General features: G+C 38.4%; 1 protein-coding gene across 1 annotated transcript in view; it reads right to left on the bottom strand.

The window, feature by feature from the left end:
• Positions 1-2,502: 2,502 nt before the first annotated feature.
• CNTLN (centlein, centrosomal protein) overlaps positions 2,503-22,083 on the bottom strand; it is a 191,099-nt gene continuing 171,518 nt past the window's right edge. The window contains exons 25-27 of the mRNA XM_015280215.4: positions 12,535-12,720; positions 11,146-11,223; positions 2,503-3,059 (exon numbers count right to left, since the gene is read on the bottom strand). Of these exons, the coding sequence (XP_015135701.2) occupies positions 2,955-3,059; positions 11,146-11,223; positions 12,535-12,720 (369 nt within the window). The 3' untranslated portion in view covers positions 2,503-2,954. The remainder of the gene's footprint in view (positions 3,060-11,145; positions 11,224-12,534; positions 12,721-22,083) is intronic.

Here is a 22,083-nt window from a genome sequence, read left to right as displayed (position 1 = left end):
GGAATGTGTGTAGTGCAGGGTGGGGTCATACTTATTAGCCACGTGAAGGAAGCCTAGCCAAAGCCCACAGTACTGTGGGGAGACTGCTTTCTGAATGTGCCATACTTACAACATGCTGTACAGCATGGAAATCTATGGCTGAAGGAAGAAGCCAGGCCTCCAGTGCAGCTCTCTGATGTCTGCTCTCCACAACAGGCCAAGGACTGATGTCCAGCTAAACATCTTGAAGTCATAGTGGGGGATGCCATGCAATGCAGGCTCAAGGTGGCTAAAAGTAACATGGGTACTACAATTTTTTTGTTTTTGTTTCTGATCATTCTGCCCAGTACTTAATCATGTGCTTCATAAGTATGAACTTGAAGTTTGAAGTTTGTCTCATAGTTAGGCTTCAAGCTAACACCTGGACCAGACAGGCAGACAGCATATTAGCATGCCACTGTGTTAGGCACAGGACTGGGTTTTAGGGGGTGGATGCAGGGCTGGGTCTTGAGTGGATGGAGAGCCCTGAGGGGTTGCCCTCATCCTATCTTGGCTGGCTCCACCTCTGGCTCTATCTCTGGCTCCACATGCACCCACTGCTGCCCCATGCTGTGCCTATCACAGGGCCCAGGATGGTGCTAGACACAGGGTTCAGGGAGGGAGGTGACATCCCTGGGCTGGAGAGACACTAATGGAAAAATCAGAGGCCAAGCAGGGCAGGAGAGATAAAGCGGAAGGAGGTACCTGATCACAGACCTGATGCCTATGCCTGATGCATAAGGGACAGTGGGGCAGAAGAAAGGCCAGGGGTGCCCAGGGCAGGGAGAAACAAGAGATGTAGTGACTCCCCAGCCCCAGGTAGCAAGGAGCAGGAGAACCGTGAGCAGGGAGCAGCAGAGGCAAGTTGCTCCCTAAGTGCTTGTTTATTTGTTTGATTTCTCATTACCAAAGTGAATAATTAAAAGCTTGTTAATTAGCAATAAATTAATTTGAGGGAAATTCCACTACTTGGCATTGTTTCATTGCCCAAGACAACATAAAAGGTCAAAAGTTTGCTGACGATATGAAGCTGGGAGGAGTAGCTGGCACATCAGAAGGCTGTGCTGCCATTAAAGGACATGTGGACAGGCTGGTGAGTTGGGCAGAGAGGAACCTGATGAGGTTCAGTAAGGGCAAGTATACAGTCCTACACCTGGGGAGGAATAACCTCACACATCAGTGCAGGTTAGGGGGCGATCTGCTGGAAAGGAGCTCTGTGGAGAAGGACATGGGTATCCTGGTGGACAACAGGTTGGCCATGAGCCAGCAGTGTGCTCCAGTGGCTAAGAATGTCAGTGGTATCCTGGGGTACATTAAAAAGTGTGTGGCCAGCAGGTCATCCCTCTACTCTTCTCTGGTGAGGTCACATCTGGAATACTGTGTCCAGTTCTGGGTTACCTAGTTCAAGAAAGACAGGGAACTTCTAGAGAGAGTCCAGCAGAGGGGCCTAGAGCATCTCATTTATGAGGAAAAGGCAGAGAGACCTGGGACTGTTTAGCCTGGAGAAGACTGACAGGATCAATACTTGTATCAATACTTATAAATATCTAAAAGGTGGGTGTCAAGAGGATGGGTCCAGGCTTGTTAGTGGTGCCCAGCAACAGGACAAGGGACAATAGCCACAAACTAGAACACAGTAAGGTTCGTCTGAGTATAAGAAAGAGCTTTAGAGAGTGACAGAGCACTGGAACAGGCTCTGCAGATAGGTTATGGAGTCTCTTTCTCTGGAGACAGTCCAAACCCCCTCGGATCCTTTCCTGTGTGACCTAATGTAGATTCCCTAAATCCCTGCTAAAGCAGGGATTAGAGTCAGTGACTTCAAGAAGTCCCCTCCAACCTCTGCAATTCCATGATTCTGTGAAAATGTCCTGTATGTTTGTGGCACAGGTGTGTTCCATTCCCACCTACCTTGGCTGCCAAAGAGCAGCTGAGGAAGTAGTGGTGTCATATAAGGCAAGTGAGTTTGTTGGTAGAAATGGCCTCTCTTTCAAAGCCAGGCACAGAATGGCTTGGAATGAGCAAGCTTGTGATACCCAGAACATATACCCATTTATGAAAAAACATTTAAAAGAGCTAAATGTCAGTAAAACATGAGTTCAGGAATCTTTATCTTTCCCTTTTTTTCATGCAGGATGGTTGAGCAGAATACAAAATGTTATGATCAAGGAAGGAGGAATCATTTAGTACTGCCAGAGAAATCTTGGTGGAAAAAAAAGAAAACTCTATACCATTTTTCCAAACAAAGTGAGGGCTTGCAGTTTGATACTAGCTGAGCAAGAACTGAGAGTCCAATAGAACTACAAATGGAAAAAAAAAATCCACATTGGAAATAACTTTATTGTACTGAACTTTTAAAAATATAATTAAATTCATTGCACACAGTGCCATCCTACTTAGAAGAAAATACAACTTTTCTGAGGATTATTACTCTGCACTGTATAGTTTTTCTTCTACAATCATTCATTTACTGACAGAGAGAGTGCATACAATTTTATGTGGTATATATTGTAAAGTTGGGATTTATAAAGAAGCCAAAATAAGGTATTCAAAATGGCAATTACATTCTCATATCCTTTGTAAATCCTGGCTCTACCATTCTGACCAGTACAATCAGGAGTTACTTGGCTGTTCTCTGTATTTATGGAATTGTACGGATTTGTATTGGCCATATCAAAAACATTCTCCCTCTACAAAGCTCATGCTGCTGTGAGCTGCCAAAGCACTTAAAGGAAATTCATTCATGTTTAACTTTGTATTGATGTGCAGCAATTTTTGTCTTCAAGAATGAAACACCACACTTCTTTGTAAACAGGAACATAACTAATTCCTCTTGTTCAACAATTAATTAGTTCACACACGCCTATTGACAGTTCTTTATGTGAAGAGGAGAAACGTTGTAAGACAGCACATGTTTTAGTCACCCTTTTTGAAGATTCCTATGTCAGACTGCGCTTCATGAGAAAACTGTACTCTTCTCCGAGTTTCTTCTTCTCATTTAATTTTGCCAGTATGGCATCCAGCAAATAAGAGGCAAAAGGAAACTGAAAAAGAAACATAGCAAGAAAAAAAAATGGTAATTTAACTTTATTTTCTTCATGTTAAAAACATTTATTAGATTTCTTTCACCCATTAGATTTCACTTAGTTCTGACAACTACCATACACGCACAGATCTTGAACTTTAAAGTTCACCTGTCTGGTTAGTGCCTAGAACTTTGCACACTACCATAAAAATGATAAAAGAACAGAGTAAAATGAAAAAAAGATGAACGCCTTATTGAACAATTCATGCTTTACTGACCAAATTAATGATGTAAACTGCAGTACTAGCATCTGTGTCATTTATCTTCAACCAGTTGATCAATAAGGGGTTACAGTCATCTCTAGGGCATGCAGAAGTGGTAGTGCGTGCTCCCTGCTCTCAGGAGGATGAGACAGAACTACCAGTACAGCCCTCAATGCTGTGGCAACAGCAGCAACTTAAGACTCATACATGAAAACCTGTAAATAAAACCAAACCAAAGCCCCAAACCCCGGAAGCTCCAAATGTATTGATAGGGATAACAGACAAAACCTTCCTCCTCTAAAATATGGTAGCATACTTACAGGAAAAAAAAAAAGAATAAAAAACCTCTTTGATATCTCTTCTGGTATAAAAGATTTGCACAGTGTCTTCAAAGAAAGTGACTGGGTGTATTTTCCTCCATCACTGCTTTAATGCAGTCTGCATGAGCGTGTGGTGTGCTGGGAAGTACTGGTGGAGGGAGTACAGAACGCTCCTCCGTGCAGTTCCACCCACAGAGGGGACAGCGCTGTGCCAGAAGAGAACCCAGAAGTTTTAGTGCACTGCTTCAGAGAGCTCTGTCAGCCTTCTTGAAATCCTAGCAAGACCAGTGGTGATAGAAAAAGTAACAGCTGCCATTCATATCAGAAACAACGCTAATTTTATTTTAATAAGGCTACTAGAAATAAATGAGCTAAAACTTAGCAGTTAGTTGAGAAGGTCAATCTCCAGCTTCCCATTTTTCACAGCTATAGTTCAAGGCAAATCTTTTGCATCTAGAACCACTCTCATGGGACAAACTTGGGTATCCTTGCTCTGATTCTATTTTTTCATTTCTCTGTTCCTCCTTAAAGATAGAAACTGTGTGATACTTTTACCAGATGGAGTATTGTCCATTTCCTAGGTATATGTAACAAGCAGTAATATATGTATGTGTATGTGTATAAGTAAACCAAACACAAATGCTGTGTAATGTCTGAAATTATACAATGGTTGCTTTGAAAGTAATGCCTCCTGTTTTATTATGTTGGCCCATGACATCAAGGGCAGATGTTGGTGGTACAGCAGTAATGGCTGAACCTTCCCATCAACATTCTGTTACACGTTGCTGTCGTGTGACAGATGGCAGCAGAGGGGCACTCTGACACAACGGTGTCTGACATGGAAGCGTATATGAGGCAGAGGTGTGTCACTGAGTTCTGCCATGCAGAAAAAACTTGCACCCATTGACATTCATCAATGCTTGCTGAACGCTTATGGAGCCCAGACAGTGTATGTGAGCACAGCGAGGTGGTGGGTGGTTTGTTTCAGCAGTGGTGACAGCAACAGTGGGTCACTTCTGCTGATGGAGATATTGTTGAGCATGGCACGCAGGCTCTTGTTCATCACTAGCAAAAATGCATAGCTAATGACAGTGATTATGTTGAGAAGGTATTCTGTAGTTGAGAACCTGCTCTATCAAAAAGCACTATTGTGCTCTTTGTATCTGCTGTCGTTTCCATGGAAATAAATAGGAGGCATTACTTTCAGAGTTACCTACAATATCTGGAGAGAATTCCAGTCTGCTAACATTTATCACCATTAACAAGTCAGAAAAAAAAAAAATCTAAAGTGTTAACAAGGAAAAACTTGTTAATAGCAAGTATCTGTCATGAACTGATTATAATAGGACATAGAGCAATCCTGTGTTCTGTTCAACCGTCACTTTGCAGTCACAGAAAAAGGCTGGTAATATCCATTATTACTCTCTTCTATTGGACAGGGTATTCTGTAGGGCTGGTACCCACTGACCAGATGTGCCTCCATCTGTCATAAATAACTTCCGTCTATGATAAGAATTTTCTAGAATTCATCTACAGCGGTCAGCCATCTCTGTCTTTTGCGGTGACTTTTTGGGGAATAGAGGGATCCAACTCACTAAGCATTCAGAGTAAGCAAGACCTAATTTTACCTGAAATTCTGTGACACTTACTCGCTACTGCGCTTTAAAAGCACTGACCCCGGCATCCTGTTCACTCTAATTGCTCTCCTTCCTAGTCTAAATGTGTTTTTACGAGAACATGATACCATTACCTCAAAGTCCCTAATTCTTCTTCCTAGCTTGAGTACATTCATTTTTGATACATCTTACCTCCTTAATGTTCTGTCCATGATGAATGCTTTCTTATTGATGTCTCTGGTTCATATCATTCTAGCTACATTTTACTTGCCACTCACTACTCTCTGTGGCTTCCGTGTCATAGCAAAATGATTTTTAAAGAAGTCTTTCCATTTAAATCATTCATTTAAATCAAGAGCATTTGAAAGTTGAACGTTATGTCATTATTTCACATTTATTGGTTTCAGAGAAAGTGCTGTACTTTTTTATCTGGTTTTATTTTCATGCCGACACCCAGAGCTGGATGATCTCTACAGTCTTCATCTCTAATAGAAGCCTGTCAGGTTTACTTTTAATGATGACTCTGTAACTATCCTGGGAAGCTTCCCTCTACATTTCTCCCCAGAACTTCAGAACTGTTGAAGATGTCTCTACTCCAAAGTATTTATCCCAGTTTCCAAACTTGCCATATGCTTGGGGAAGGCTTTGGGAGTTCAGTGAGTGCTAAGTGCACACCTAAGGAGTGAAATCTTGTTATACCAGTGATAATTATGTACAGAATGATACTTCCTTCAAGTGGTTTTCAGTTATCTGTGCCGCAGGCAATTTATCCAAACTCTGAGCACTGACAGTGATAGCAATCCTAAATCAGCACATCATGGTAGGCTTTATAAGAAGTAGTATTTAACTGGCTTTTGTTTGTTTTTTTTTTTTTAAACTCAGAAAATTTAAGATAGAAAGTTGACCTGGATTTAAAGATTTTTTGTTTATTTACCATTACCAAAATTACAGATCTCTTTCTTGGGACTAAAAAGCCATATGGATGAAATGGCGTATTTCTTAAACATCAGAGAGATATCTTGGTATCTAGTAATATGATCCTAAAGAGTCGGGAATGCTGGTAGTTATTTCTATTTCCCTCACCTATTTGTTCTTATTTTGAGTATGCTTCTTTCAAAGATCCCTTCTGAAAAAAAAAAAAGACACTAGTTATGTCTGTCGACCTTACACTGTACTGCTGAGTCTCACACAACACGTGTGTGCACAACCACACAGCCTCCTGGTCTGCCAGTGAAAAGACTGGCAATGAGAGCAAGGCAATGGTGCTATCCCAGTGAGGCATAACATCTCAATTCATGGACTGCACCATTATTTGGCCTCTGTTTCACAATCTCTAAAATATGTTAACATACCTAGAAACAATCGTATTTTATTTCTGGTATATACAAATTCGTGTATACTGCTATTTTAAATCTACCTACATGGATCATCAGTGTAATAAATTTGCTCAACAAAACTATCCAAAACATGCTGCAAAACTGCCTCAACTCTAATTGTGTGAACCACAAACAACGACCTCAAGTAAAACTGAAGAAATGCCAATTTTTAATGACCCAAACTTCCTAATTTCACTGTAACTGTAAGACAGTAGAACAGAATACTGAGATATGCTTCATTTCATTGTTATTCTTTGTTTGTTGTTTGCTCCTCTCTGGGGTAGCTGTACGTATGTGATGTTAACAGTATCCAGTGCAAGATTTGATCTGCAATGCTGCTGCTTTTGAAGGTGCAGGTATGTAAAACACTGTGCGGTGGTTACTGTGGTCATTGTGTGCACGTGTGCATGTGAGCAGACAACAGGCAACGAGCAGAGACCTATACAAAGAGAAGGCGGCTGGAGAGAGACCCAGAGAAGCAGAACACGTGAGTTCCAGCCAGAAAATGTGAAAGGAAACAACCATGGCAGTTGGTGTACATTCGTAGATGAGATCAGAGGAAGTCTGCATTTAAAATCTAGTGCAAATCCTAAAAATGGGTTAGAGAAACTCCTTACTGATGAGGAGTGGATATGCTGCTCCAAGTCTGTGTTCTAGAGACAGATTATACCAATACCTACAGGGAGCCCAAAGAACAAAGGGGAGGGAGTTTTTCTGGAAGTTTTAACTACTGGAATATGATTTGTATATGAATAATGAGGTCATGAGAGGACAGATTTCATTAGGCAGCTTCATATGAGATGTGATATCCTGAGGAGAACAGGAAGAGGGAGGGAAGACAAGAGCTCCTCTGTATCTGATAAGGGACCTGATAAATCAATTCTGACATTTGGTACAATGCTTGGAAGAGTTAGGCAAATGATTTGTATTTTACTAAAAAAATAGTTCTCAGAGACTTCAGGTGGTAATCTAGATTGGGGTTAGCATGTTGTACTCACATACAAAATTAATAACTGATTGTTCAGAGATGCTCTTCCTTACAATCAATCACAATGAAGGAACGCCTTGAGTGGTAAGAGAAATCTTGTCTAAGCTGTGAAAAGAAGTCATCCTTTCAATTTGATTACAGAAGGCTCCTTGTAATGGGAAAAAGCTAGAGAAGGGTTTTTTTTTTTTTCTTGATTATAAACAGAGAATGCTACTACACTGTGTCAGGTTCAAATAACAAGACATACACAAACAGGTGACGTGGAAGAAAACACCCCACGCAAGTAGAAGCCTCATGCAAACTATCAACACACCTATATATCAAGATGTCCGTAACTGTACCCTCCTTCTACAAAAACCACAAACTCCCAAATACCAAATATTCTATAATGCAATACATCTCCTGAGTTCTCTCTCCCATGCCCACTCACAAATGCACAAGGTGTTGAGTGTCTCTACACGTGGCTCAGGGACACTGGGTATCTGCATGCATTCCTGTGAAGCCTCTCTACGAGTGAGTTCTTCAAAGGCAAGATAACCTCCTGACTGTCATCCAAACATCAGTTATTAAGATGTTTCATTTTTACGCTTTAGTGACAGCACTGTAGTCCTTGGGTGTTACAGTATGAATACAAAAACTGGAAAAAGCACCTGTTGGACATTCAAGATGTAGGTTTAGACAGTCAGTGGCAGTCTACGGGTTGTTTACTGGCTCTGCAGAATTCGGAACATGGGTGTACCTTCAGATCGGATGATTCTTATGTACATAACAACATCTTGAAGCAGAGATGTCTCCATCAGAATTTAAGTTTCCTCCTATATGGTTCTGCAGCGGTTGGTAAAGTAGCTACACAAATTCTGACTGGGGACATTCATGAATGCAAAAATATTTAGCACTGAATTATTAACATTTTCATAAAGCTGATAGAAATTACACTTTTTTAAGTCATGAGCATGCAGCAAATAAAGGTACAGATGAGGTGTAAAACAGGAGGTGTGCTATCCTTTATGATTACACTTTAGGGGAATCTATAAAATGACAGTAAAAAGCAACTAGTGCTGCCCCAGTTCCCCCCAAAAATCTCATGCAGCAGTAAAATGGTGTATGTCAGTAATAAAAATAAAATGTCTATGACATTTTAAATGTTATCATACTGTCATGGTGGAATAAAATTAGCTTGAAGAATGATCTAAAGGGATATGATGCAGTTCATTATGTATAACAGCAACAGCAGCAGTTTCCCAGTGTTCATAAAGGTTTCTCCATTAAATTTACCTCCAGTCAATAATTAGGAGTCCACAAATAAACCTAGGCAATTAAATCAATACTGCTGGGCAATTATGTTCCAAAGTCCTGGCTCAATGGCACAAAAAGACACTATATCAAACTGCAATATTAAGTGATCTGATGCAATTTCCATCTGAACATTTTCTCAGAATAAGAGTAAAGAGCTAGCCCACACCTTTTTTCAGGATACAGAGGGGATCACAGTTTGTCAACCTGTACCACTAAGCAGTCTGTTCTGAGCAAAGTCCTAACAGAAAGCCCTAATTCCACCATGAGCTTGAGCTTTTCTGACCAGAAATACTACCATTGTCTAAAAAAGGAAACCACAACCAATCTTTGGACAAGGCATGAGTTAAGCAGTTAAAAGGGCACAAACCTCTTCTGCGAGCTGCTCCGAAATTAAGAAATCTATGCAATTTCCAACCATGTGAATTAGCAGGGACAGAAAGGAAAAGCAGGGTCGGCTGCACCTAGAAAAAGCACTAATTCCTTTGTGATCCTAAAGATGATTGATTTGCTGAGAATTACTTTTACCTTCGGAGCTCCTCCAGAGGAACCCCACAAGATGGAGCAAAAACCACTGAAAACCACTATGAACTTGTACACAAACAGATGTGGCTAAGTGCAGTGAGCTCCCCCAGCTTTCGTTAAGACTTGGTAACGTGGTCAATAACCCCCCCCACTCTCCATTCCCTGGCTCTGGCTGTCTTTCTACATTGAAAGAGAAGAGATAAAATTCTGTTTAGGATTTTTTAACAATCTGCCAAAGAATGACAACAAAAATACAACCAGAACCAATCTCATCATATTCCTCATCTGATTTATATTTTGGAGTCAATAATATGAACAGAATTTTGAAATTCATAGGTTTAAAAAAAAAAACTGCAATGAAAGCAATTTGATGAATAGGAGGAGTTCTGTATTTATTTCTGAGTTTCATGTAATACTACAAAGTGTTCAAGTTAAAATGCTAATATTTCTGACCAAGCTAGTAAAAGCAAACTGATATTTCCATCTCCACTGCAGCAATTAAGCAGTCTTAACGGCAGAAAGTTAAGATAATGACAGAGGAAAAACCTCCCGTTTCTTAAAAAATCTGGTCACAGGACACAGTCCAAGCACAAAAGCTATCACTGACAAAACATTTCAGCCTGAAAGAGATTGTTCCCTTGGAATGATTACCAAAATATTTTCAATCCTTCAAATCCCTAACAGAACTGAACGGCATCGCTAATGGACTCACGCTAGTGAATATGCATTAGGAACACTGGATTTATAAATCAAACTTTCTTTCATTTCAGATATCAGCTACACATTGTCTGAATAAAGGAGACAACGAAAGCATAATGGAAAAGTTTCAAGAGTCAGTGTATGTTGTCAGTGATGTCCAAACAAAAGCTGACTATGGCTAGAAAAGCAGGGCTCTCACCTGCCAATAAACTGCCCTTGATCACTTACAAGAGGGGAGCATCCCAGCAGACTCTGTGTGTATTAAAAAAAACACTTGAAAGAGAAGAAGAAGTATCACACAGGTCACAGCGGCAGTCTCAATGGACCCCTCAGGGATTTCTGCTAGTCTCAGCCTTGTCATCCTCTATGCAGCTTTCCTCTCTGCCCAGAAAATGTCGATAGGAAAATGTTTGAGGGGCCTCTGGTGGAAATTTTTTCATTCTTTCTGCATTGACAGGATGCCAAATCAATATTTACTTCCCACTAACAAGCTGCTCGAGGTCTCAGTAGAAAATATTGTAGAGAATGCGGGAAGACACGATAATAAACAGCTGTCTGGCTATGAGGAAAACATGAATTGACTGGAAACAGGTCCACAGTAAAAGGTCATCGAAACCCATGAACTCCTCAGGTGTCCATATCAAATACTAACTTTAAAGGCACATAGTAAAAAATCTCTTTTTCCTAAGAGGTATGAGAGGATGGATCCTTTCCACTGTCTCAATAATTTAATTAATGCATTTGCCAAGATCTGTGCTGGTTTTCTCCAGCATTGTTTCAGTTTTCAGCTGTTAAGTTAGCTACAGCAAATTGTAGGTTAACATCTCTTCAGTTCTATCCACCGACTCTTAAGATTTCTTAAGAGAAATAAAAGGGAAATGCTACCAAAACAAGGATTTTATGTTACCTTATCACAATTAGTGGTGGCATAATTACAAAGACCATGGACAAATTGCAACCTAAAAACACTTATCTATTCATAGTAGAAAATTGTAATTTGTTAAGGGAATAAATAAATTTACAACCTGTGCTTCAAGAAGTTTCTGTATACAGAGCAGCCATTCTTTGTCTTTTTCAGATTCCATTTTTGCCTGTGCTGCTTCCTAAAAATACAGATACATAATATTTTAACACCATTTGAGAAGAACATAACGAACAATAAAGGATCTGTATAGTCAGATACATATTAAATACACAGCATGTGGAAGTAGGAATTATGCTCTCAGAACTGGTTTCTTGAAGCACGTCCACTGAATATGGGGGCTCTGTTAAATTTATAAATCTATGTTTGTGCATGTCTTGAATCGCACGTTCTTTTCACATGCATATACAGGCATATGTGTACTCTATATGGAAATCTTACGTGTTCAATTTTCTCACACAATGATAAATGGAATGTGCATTTAAAATTTACGTAGTGTAATCTCATCACCTATACTGAGTATATTTGAGTGTTTTACACTTACATTCTCAACATTGCTTCAAAGAAATAGGATATAACAGTTACTTTGAGAATGAGGCAAGTAGGTGACAATTCCGTCAAAGCCAATCGCTTTACAAGGGTATATAAGAGCAATAGGGCTTATAAGGGTGTATAAACAGGGAAGCGATCAGTCCATAACATCTATATTCATGGATGTAACCTGTATGGATACACATGCATACACATAAAAAGCACATTTATTTAACTCATTTGAATACCCTTGTTTATAATTTGTGAAACGTAAGGCTAAGAGAAGACTAAGTCATTACTGAAATACAGTTACAGCTCAATGATGGTCAACTCCTAGACATTTCTTAAATGTAAGCGCAGAGGCTTTTCCATGTATTTCCTGATCAGGCCTCAATATATCTGGATAATGATAATTCCTATTACTGGATTTATTTCATAGAAGGTCATTCATGAAATGCCCAAATATTTCACAGTAAAACAGAAAAAATATATTACAGAATCATCAGAAAAAGGCAACAGACCTCCTACCAGAAATATTTATCTACTAGAAATATTTTTAATAAGTATCACAATTGAAGAAAGTAATCATCAACAGAATCAACTTGGCATAGCAAGATACATTCTAATTTTGTTTTCATTAATGCAGAAGTCTGTTTAAAATGTATAACCCTGCCAAAATATTCTCACAAAAAAGGAAATTGCTAAGGATTTTCAAGTAATGCTCTACATCTGCATGCTCAGAACAGTATATTCATATTTTATTTATGCATGTCCAAAGCCTTGACACCTTAGGAATCTCTAACCTGACCTTTTAATTTAAATTCAACAATTCTGTTCTTTATTTGTGCCAGACGCTGCACAATGAAATTCCAGTCTTTAAGTGGAAATTCTCTTCCAATAAGAGCGTAAAATTGCAGCACCTTCAGATCTGGCCCCATTTAGAGTCCTTAAAATAACTTACCTCATCATCTTCTACTTCTAATATCTCCTCAAGATCCGTTGTTGAAACATTAAGGATAGATGCTGCCAACTGAACAGACTCTTGGGAAAGGCCCTTTTTACATGCCCTTGCTTCTTCCATTTTTTTTGCCTGTTTGACTTTTATTCTCAGCTCTTGTATGCTATGGTGTATCTCTCTGGTTAGAGCCTGGAAGACAAAAGCAGAAAACATTGCAATTTTTCTTACAGTACAAACACCATGGAAAAAAAATAGCATCATTTACACTAAATTATTTTATTTAGGAACTAACTTCCTTCTGTGTTATTGGTTGGATAGAATACACTCTGCAATATGAAATAATGTGTTTAGAAAGCAAAGTATGAAATAATGCATTAAAACACAAAACATTCTTAAATACAGGTACATATTTTACTGGTATGCTTTTAGCAAATTAACTGCATTCATAAAGCCGTGTGACAAAGCAGCTTCCGCAGAATCAATTAAAAATTGTTTTCTGATTCAATCTACTAGAATTCATTTCTGCAGTGTGGTATATACTGCTAAGCCAAAAAGATGTTTGCAGCTTAAAAAAATCCAGAAAAATAAATAAATATGGTTAGGAGAAAACTGACTGGTAAAGGGGCAGCTGTTTGAAAGTTTTAAGTGATAAGACATGAGCACCATTATCTGGAATGGAAAAAAAAGGGGCTACTGGGATTTAACAATCCTGATGTTACCTAGGAAAATAGAGATGACTGCACAAAAAAAAACTGTGGTCTCAGAAGAAACCCAGTGGGGTGAGGCCACACACTTTATTTAAAACTAGAATAAAGGGAACAGCACAAAACATCCTGCTTGAAGAGACTGGTTGAACCTGAATGAGAGCTGAATGGGATTCAAACCAAATTTTGGTTTTTATTCCACAGCACCATGCAACTAATGAGCTTGAGTAATATCCTCCAAAGCCGAACATGTGCAAACTGCATAACAAAGAACCTATATTCAAGTTCCTACCTATCCTATGCCTAAAATTCTCTGATTCAATGAATTAATACAAAGTGTTAGCAAAAAACATCAGTTATATAACTGGAGCTGCTTTGTTTCAACGTTGATGCAAGTATGGCAGAAAGATTTTGTAAAAGGCATGGTGAAACAACTTTATTTAAAAACTGGTGGCTGAGAGACAAGAGCAATAACTCCATGTCAGAAGATCCTCGTGGTGTATTTAATGACTCAAGATGAACAGTGATTGTCAACACAGACACACTCGAACTGATTAAAATGAGAGAAAAACCTTTCTTTTTCCAATCACCATATGTGGGGCTTTTCTTATTAAACTTTTTGTGTAGCTGATAAATTCCTAAAAAACATTTTGCTGCAGAATGCCTTCATCTCTAGAAAGTGACCACAGGATTATCAATAGTGTTTATTGGAATTTGAGGTTAAACACTCTACAGCCTCCACTGGGCCAAAACTTTCTACAGCCTCCAGTGTACTCAAAATATGGTCATTACAGAGCACTTGGTAATAATGTTAAAAGAAACTACAAGATTCATTTGATTCCAACATTTCCTTATTTGTCTTTTGCTTTTTCTTTTTAACATCTTGTTCTACTTTTGTAACATTTAATTATTAAAAGCAAAATTATCCTACCGCAAACCTAAGGAGAGAACATACAATGAAATCTGATTTGTCTGATTCAAGCACAAGTCCCTCCTTCCACAGTATTTCTAATAGAATACCGTGTACACGGTCTTGTCTGCAACTAGAGAGCTGACAGGAATGAAGAAACATGAAATGCTTTACAGGCAGTGAGCTAAGGCCACTTGGACAAAGTTCACAGAAGGAAACAGACAAAGAAAGAGCACAGCTCCGAGTAGAAAAGCTGCCATTATTAAAGAAAATTACAGATGCACCATTACATGTTTTTTCTTTTACCATGTGGATGTTAGATTGGATACTGAGAGATCAGCTGTTTTTGAATATGCCTTCTTCACACTGTCATGTAGTAGTAATAATGTTTTGATATATACTTTTCTTGGGAAGTGCCTTAACAAATGACAGCTTCCTTGTGCTTTAATTTGCTTCCTCTGTTGACATCTTATTTGTCATAAAAAAACAGATCTTTGTACTAAATGGCTTACTTAGTTTTTCTTAATTTATATGCTGGTTTATACTTTATTACAGAAGTGTTTAATGTCGAAGAGGTATTGACTGTGTTAGGAAGAACCACTTCCAGTTTGAGAATGACATAAGCCTAGGAGTTAACCAGTTTTTAACAGCTTTTATTCGTGAATGTACTGAAGCCAGTATAATACCATTCTTTGGTTAAGAAATTGATGTAATGCATTCTAGAGCTCAGCGCAGGATTTTAAACTACAACATTTCTCACTTTGTATTCCAGAATTGCTTCTTCTTAAACTTATAAGCATACATAGGTGATACAAACTGCCTGCAATGAAATCAATACAGAATACAACTTCAATGCTATATTGATGCATGGTAACATTGATGTTGTTACTATTAGCAATTCCACAAATTTTCTCTTTGTTTTTCTTTGGTGTGAAATCTAGGGGATATTTTCTTGCTAAAGCCATTCATTCAACTTAGCTGTTACCAGCAGCTATTCCTCTGGGACACACTTAGCCTCCACCAGCCAACTAGAATAGGAATCCCTGATTAATTTCTGAAAACAGATCTACAGTACATCTTGTCACACCACTGCAATTGCTGTTGGCCCAACTACTCCAAAAGTAAGCTTCAAATTCTGATTGTGACTTTAAAGTACGCAGTTCTTTTTGATTAGTAGCAACTGTTGCATTATCTCCTGCTTTGGTGGAGAAAGGAAGAGCAAAAGATGTGGATGTGTGCAAGGCCTGTGGGCATGGTCTCACATCACATCCTCATCTTGAAATTGGAGCAAAGGCTCCAGGCAGACCTCACTGCTCCCTCCCGGTACTTGAGGGGACACATAAGCAGGAGGGAGATTGACCTTTTACACGGTTTCATAGAACAACGGAGAATGGCTTTAAACTAAAAAGAGGGTAGAATTAGGTTAGATGTTTGGAAGAAATTCTTTACCCAGAGGGTGGTGAGTCCCTGGCACAGGCTTCCCCATCCCTGGAGGCTTTCAAGGCCAGGTTGGATGGGACCCTGGGCAACCTGAGCTGGTGGGGGCAGCTCTGCCCTCGGCAGGGGACTGGAGCTCAATGATCTTCAAAGTCCCTTCCAACCTGAGCCATTCTACAATTCTGTGACTCCAAAAAGCTATATAGTATTTATTATGACTAGTGAGTTGCATAAAACTCTAAAAACACTTCCCTTATAAGCTGCATTTTTACAACCCAAAATAATCATTCATTCAGTCAGTCTTCAATTTTGGTTTCAACAAGCAAGCAAACACTTTTTTAGCAATATAATTCTGCTAGGTTTGAAATCTACAAAATTGAAGGTCTTTTTGTTCTGTTTTCTTTTGTTTAATAGGTGATATTTATGTAAATGCTCGAGGAAGTTGTAGTAAAATACAGAAGTGAGAACACACTTTTAATATCATCTTTATATCCCCAGAAGCTTTGATGCTACTTGGTCCTGGAATTGACACAAATGGACCATTGAGTGCCCCTCATGCTACAAGAGCAAAACAATTCCTAAAATTATTCTCATAATTTCTGTGTTAATTTACACATTCTATTGTTATTGTTTGTAGGATAATCAAACTTAAAGGCCACAAGACAGACAGAAGTCTGATGTTCTTTCCTTCACATATCAAACTGTGCTTATCCCAGTCTCTCAGTTTTCTTGCTGTTTTTCTTCCTATTTTCTCCCCAGTCCTGCTGGGAGTGTGGAGTGAGCAAGTGGCTTTGTCTACTTAACTGCTGTCCAGGATCAACCTACTGCAAAACAACAGAACAGTATAATACATGCAACATTTCTCATACATGTTGTATTTTATGTATAGTTCAATATGAAAGCTTGTGCCTAAAATGCAGAAACAGTATATTCTTGGAGGCTGCAGTGGTGTAAGGGTGTGACTCTTATATCATCATGCCAAAATGAAAATCTTTTCTGAAACAAGGTTAGTTTCCAAAAGAACAAAAAGTACTGTGTAGATATAGCAGCCATCTGAGGAACAAAATCTAAATTTCATAAAGGAATGGTGAATTTAAAGAAATTCACTAGCAACGGAAAAATTATTGCTGGCCAAAAGTTAGCAGAGATCCCAGCACTTCAAAAAGTTGAGAGAACATTACCACCACAGGTAGCTCATGGTTAAGAGGACAAAACAAAATTAATGGTCGAAGTGGCAGAAAGATGAAGGTTTGTGCTGCTTCAGCAGACAAAACAAGCAACAGCACGTTTCTTCAGTGTAAGTACAGTTATGTCGTCCCTCTCCTCTCAAAAACTGACTTTGAAAGTACTCTGAATACTAACATTTAGGCATGATGAAAGAAAATCAAACCTGCTCAATTTCTTTTAAATATACATATATACACATTATTTAAGTTTCCTCAGATACCTTCTTCGCTTAAACAAGTATACCTCCTAGCCACTGAGCTATTTATTTATTTGTTTGTTTATTCATTGATTGGGAAAGGGGCAACAGTGTAGACAAGAAATAAAGACAAGACAGACCACTGCAGTAGATTTGTCTGGGCAAGGGCTATAACAAGTATCACTCTAACCCCTGGGAATCAGTTAGCCTCAGGAGGTTCAATTAATTCTTATGATCCCCAGAGATCACATGTGATTTCAGAAAGTCTAGCAGATGCCCTGAAAGCAATGAAACTGTATACAGAAGGTACAGACTCATCTTCCTCCACGAAGTTCAGTATTCAGAGAATGCTACTATCAGGTTATATCACCTTGTAGAGTAGTAGTAGTAGTAACATCCTTTTACTAATGTCACGCAGATCACATTTGTAACATGTTTTAGTTTCATTTATCTGTCTTCAGAATGACTGCTGTCACAGTTTCTGCTGTCATTCTAAAATTTATAAAAATACTTTGAAGAATGTGGATTGTTTAAACTGTATGATTCAGCTCTTAGATCTACCTGTGTAGGTTTGGAGGAATTAAGATAGACTTTGTCTATCTTTTCTATCAAGACAAAAATAAACAAAAATTGACAAGATGTGGAATGTTTTAAACGCCCCACCCCCCCAAATAAAAAAAAGATACACTCAAAGGAATGTCACAGTGACAAGATTCTGTAAAAGTTAACAGAGCTTCAGAGTTTCAAAGGCTAATTCAATAAAGAGTTGACATGGATAAACATGTCTACCAAAGCTAGGTACCTGACTGAAATACATGGTTTAAAAGGAACAACCTTATGTTGATTAACTCTGACAATAGTGCCCACAACTTCCGAGAGACAGTGAAAGATGAAAGCACACATAGCCTGGAAGAAATGTCTCTCACCTGATGACCCCTAAGATCTCCATTTTAAATAAATATTGAGAAATTGCACTATATACATACAGAAGAATGTACTACTGTAGCTGCATCCTCAATAAAATTTTCTACATTCATTAACTCAAGTAAGTCTGAACAAACATGATTGTATTTAAGGATCTAACAGATAATATCTGAAAGATTAACTGAAGTCATTTAAAATACTACCCATGTCTTCTACCCTTGTGGCAAAAGCTATCTCAAGTTTGCAGTCCAGCAAGTCCTGGATTGTGCAATTCTAGCACAATCCTGTCTTCTTTGTGGCAATATATATATAGATGATGGATTGTGAACCAGAAACAGTGAATTCAGTAGTATCCCAAAATCAATTTCAGCAAGAAAATCTGGAAAAGAGTGGACAGATTTGTACAGTACCTTTTTTCAGAGTTAAATCCATCACAGGTTTCCTGACTAAGATCTTGAGTCACGCAAACTGAGAAGGGCCTCAAGATTTCACTATTTGAACATAAAACTCAACTACCTAGCATTTAGAATTGTAGGAAATTCCATTAAAGTGCAAAAATGAAGAAGAATATTAAGGTACAATGACAGAACTGAGAAACTGTGTTGACTAAAATCTTGCAATCTCATCACATTGCAAATATGATTAGAATTTGTGCAATGTGATGCTTAAAGCTGGTTATTCCAAAGTTGCGCTATTCCTGCTTGTAATTAGGAGAACAGAAGAGAGAACATCTCAGCTACTAGCTTTTAAATACTGTATTTATTCACATTTCTCCAAAACATCCTTGCTAGCAATCTCATCCTACGTCTTTTACCTAAGTACCATTCCATGTTGATTCAAACTCAAGCAACCATTTTCAAGTTCAAAATTCAAAATATTCTTTTGACTTAATTCTCTTAAACAGTCCTAGATTTAAAAAAAAAAAAAGGCCAAGGTCAGGTTGGATGAGGCCATGGGCTACCTGATCTAGTGGAGTGGCATCCTTGCCCGTGGTGGAGGAGTTGGAACAAGGTGATCTTTCAAGTCCCTTCCAACCCCAACCATTCCATGATGCTATGAAAACCACGGGGAAAAAGATTCAAATATATCAATTGGACACTTACGAGGAAAGTAAATTGAATACATGGTACTATTTCCCAAAATGTAATACAGTGTATCTATAAATAAACAGAAAAATTATCTAGGTCTCAACCAGTTTTTAATTTTAGACTGTTTTCAAAACAAACCATATTTTAAACAGTGATGGAGTGGACGTATTCTGGACAATTACAATGGAGTTTGCCTTTAAGTAGAGAGAGAAATAATGCATAATATTTTTAATTACTACTATTACTACTTAGGAGTATACTTCCAAAGACAATCCCTTTGTAAATCCAAAATTTTGTTCTGCATAACTATTCAGCTTTTTCTCTTTTTCTTTTCTAATCCTCTCCTGATAAGTGTTTACTTATCACCCTTTCATTTATGCCTAAAATCTTGCATTAAACTCTGCTTCGTTTTGTAGGATTTTTCATAACATGACTCAGTGTGGAATGAAGTCTCTCTTCTTATATCATGTGGGCACTTCATTGATAGACCATGCCAGCAACACTGGTAGAGCATGAGTTGAAATGTATATAATCAGTGTGGGATGACAGGCAGAATACTTATGTCAAACTATACTGGTTTCAAAAATTGTATTTATGTGAAATGGGAAATAATAATAATGTAAAGTCCTATTTATGTCAGCATTTAAGTCCCATCTCATTCACATGATCTTTTTTCCTGCTGTAAATTCTTTGTTTTCAACAGAATTACCTGTAATTTACACGGGTGCTAGCAAAACAAACATCATTTCTTTAAAATGTCATATGTTACAGTTATTTACACAGTGAAAGAAAAAGTGGTGCTGACAGAGATTGGAGCTTTGCACACGTTTTAAGAGATGGCTGGGATCTCAGAGAACTTATTACCTGAACAGTCAGGACAGATAAAGACATCACAGTTCTACTAGCAATATTCAGGGCAGACCAAGAAGGACCAAGGTGAAGCAACCTTCCAAAGGTCACATCGAGGGTCAGTGACCAAGATGTGAAAAACACCAGGATTTTCCTGATACTCAGTTCGATGTCTGAACTTGTGCTGTCTTTCTGCGCAGACAGAAACAAAGCATAAGGACTCTGAAACAAACGCCCCGTGTAAGACCATTGTACTGCTGAAACAAACATATTTGAAACCTAATTTAAGGGGTCAGCTGGAGCACTTCTTACGCTCCGTAAGACATTCCTCGTGTCAGTTGGCTGCTTATGAACTGCGTTTTGTTAAAATACTGTCGCTGCTTTTTACTATTCTCTCCCCCTGGAGTTATTCCCACCTCTCTGGCAGCCCTTTCAACACACGTTTTGGGGAACTTCCTCAATTCTCACCTTTCTAAATAACTGAAGACTTCACAAGGCTCTGCCTGCGGATGCCTTCTGTTCATTCTGCTTCAGCTTTCTCTCACAGTAATTTGATCAGCATTCATCGAACAATCATTTCTACATGAACTCTTAATCATTACTGGAGACCTTTCTCCTCCTTTTCAAGTTCTCCTATTTTTCCTGTCATTTTCTCAGTAAGTTCTTCTATCAGTTCAAGTTCAGAGTATTGCACCTATCTATCTCTCACATTTTCCAGTTATGCAAATCGTTGTTTCTATCTCTCAGACCCTGAACTCATCATTACCTTTAAAATGGGCTTCCTTCAGTATCTCAAAATTATACACAGACCTGAATATCAGATTTTAGAAAGTAGTCTCTCCAAGTCATTTAAAGGAGCTATAGGTGGATCTATATCCTTCCAGGGACTACACTGCAGAGGTCTCCAAGTAGCCCCCAGCTGAGCCTGCTGGAGCCTTGTTCTCTCCAAAACTTAAAAGAATTTCTTTTTTTTTCCTGAGGTAGAATAGGAAGGCATTCACAGGTTGCTGAAAATAGTCCCCTGTTCAGTTTCAGTCTTTTGGATCTGGCTGAACAGTGACTAGTATTAGTGGGTCACAGCCTGTGAGAATGCTTTGCAAGTACCATAACAAGAATGAAACTAGCACTAACATCAATAAGATTATCCATGTGAATCAGACATGCACCTAACTTTGCATGAGACATACACGCACAGTTACATTGGTTGCATCATTTAACCAAATTCTCTCAGCTGGTAAGACAGAGGGGTATATAAAAATATACTGTGCAAAATATTTTAAGCCATATCTGTTATCATCCTTCTCTGTCTCAGTCGTAGAAAACAAAGGAAAATAGTATCCTTTTAAAGCTAAGAAGTAAAGAGAAAGAAGAGTACAGAAAACCTTTCTAAAATCTTTCCATTTATTCTTCATTTTTAGTAATCAAGTTTTTATCTATTAAGACATCCACATTATATTCTGTTCCTGGCAAACTGTATGCATCACTTCCCATATGCTTTCTGTAAACTACAAGAGTTCAGCCATTCACTTTATTCATTAAAATTCACAGAGCCTATTATTCTGTTTACAGTCTAATAGATATTCACTGTCACTATTCAGGCCTCTGATTCAATTTGCCTAAATCCCAGATGCAGAGTAATCCTGATGGAGATTAGCTTAATTTATCACCAATTTCTTTGCAGAACCAAGAAAGGTTGGTATTTCATAATAAAAGCTGTTGTTTTCCTTTTTTTTTTTTTTCCTCTTCCTAAAGCAGTAGGCATAGTGAAAAAGAAGTGCCTGTTTTTTTAAGAGTGAGACTTTTCAGTTCTGCTTTGCATGTCAAGACACTTTCTCTTAAAGGTGTGTATTCTGCAGATAAGAAGACTAGTTCTCATCAAACTAGAATGCTTTCCTACTACCATATATTATGCTGATTTTGCCTCGCCACAGATTGGCAGACTCATTGTTTACTCCAAACAATAGGAAATAATCACCCTCGGTATACTTTTCTAGGTAAAGCATTGACAGTTTGAAGAGTAATAAATGAATTATACTTACATTTTTACTGCTAAAGGTTCCCAGTGCGGAACATTTCCTAGCAACTTGAAGTCATGTGAAAGGTGTCCACTTTCAAAGCAAAACTGACAGTGCTGATTTATGAAAGTGCTATTTTCTGCTGTCATTTGCAAAACGTCCCAGTGACCCACTGTGGAAACCCTTGGTCAGACAACATTTC

Source organism: Gallus gallus, chromosome Z (genome assembly GCF_016699485.2).
Source record: "Gallus gallus isolate bGalGal1 chromosome Z, bGalGal1.mat.broiler.GRCg7b, whole genome shotgun sequence".
In the NCBI taxonomy this organism is placed as follows: domain Eukaryota; kingdom Metazoa; phylum Chordata; class Aves; order Galliformes; family Phasianidae; genus Gallus; species Gallus gallus.
This window is presented reverse-complemented; position numbering and strand designations above follow the sequence as displayed.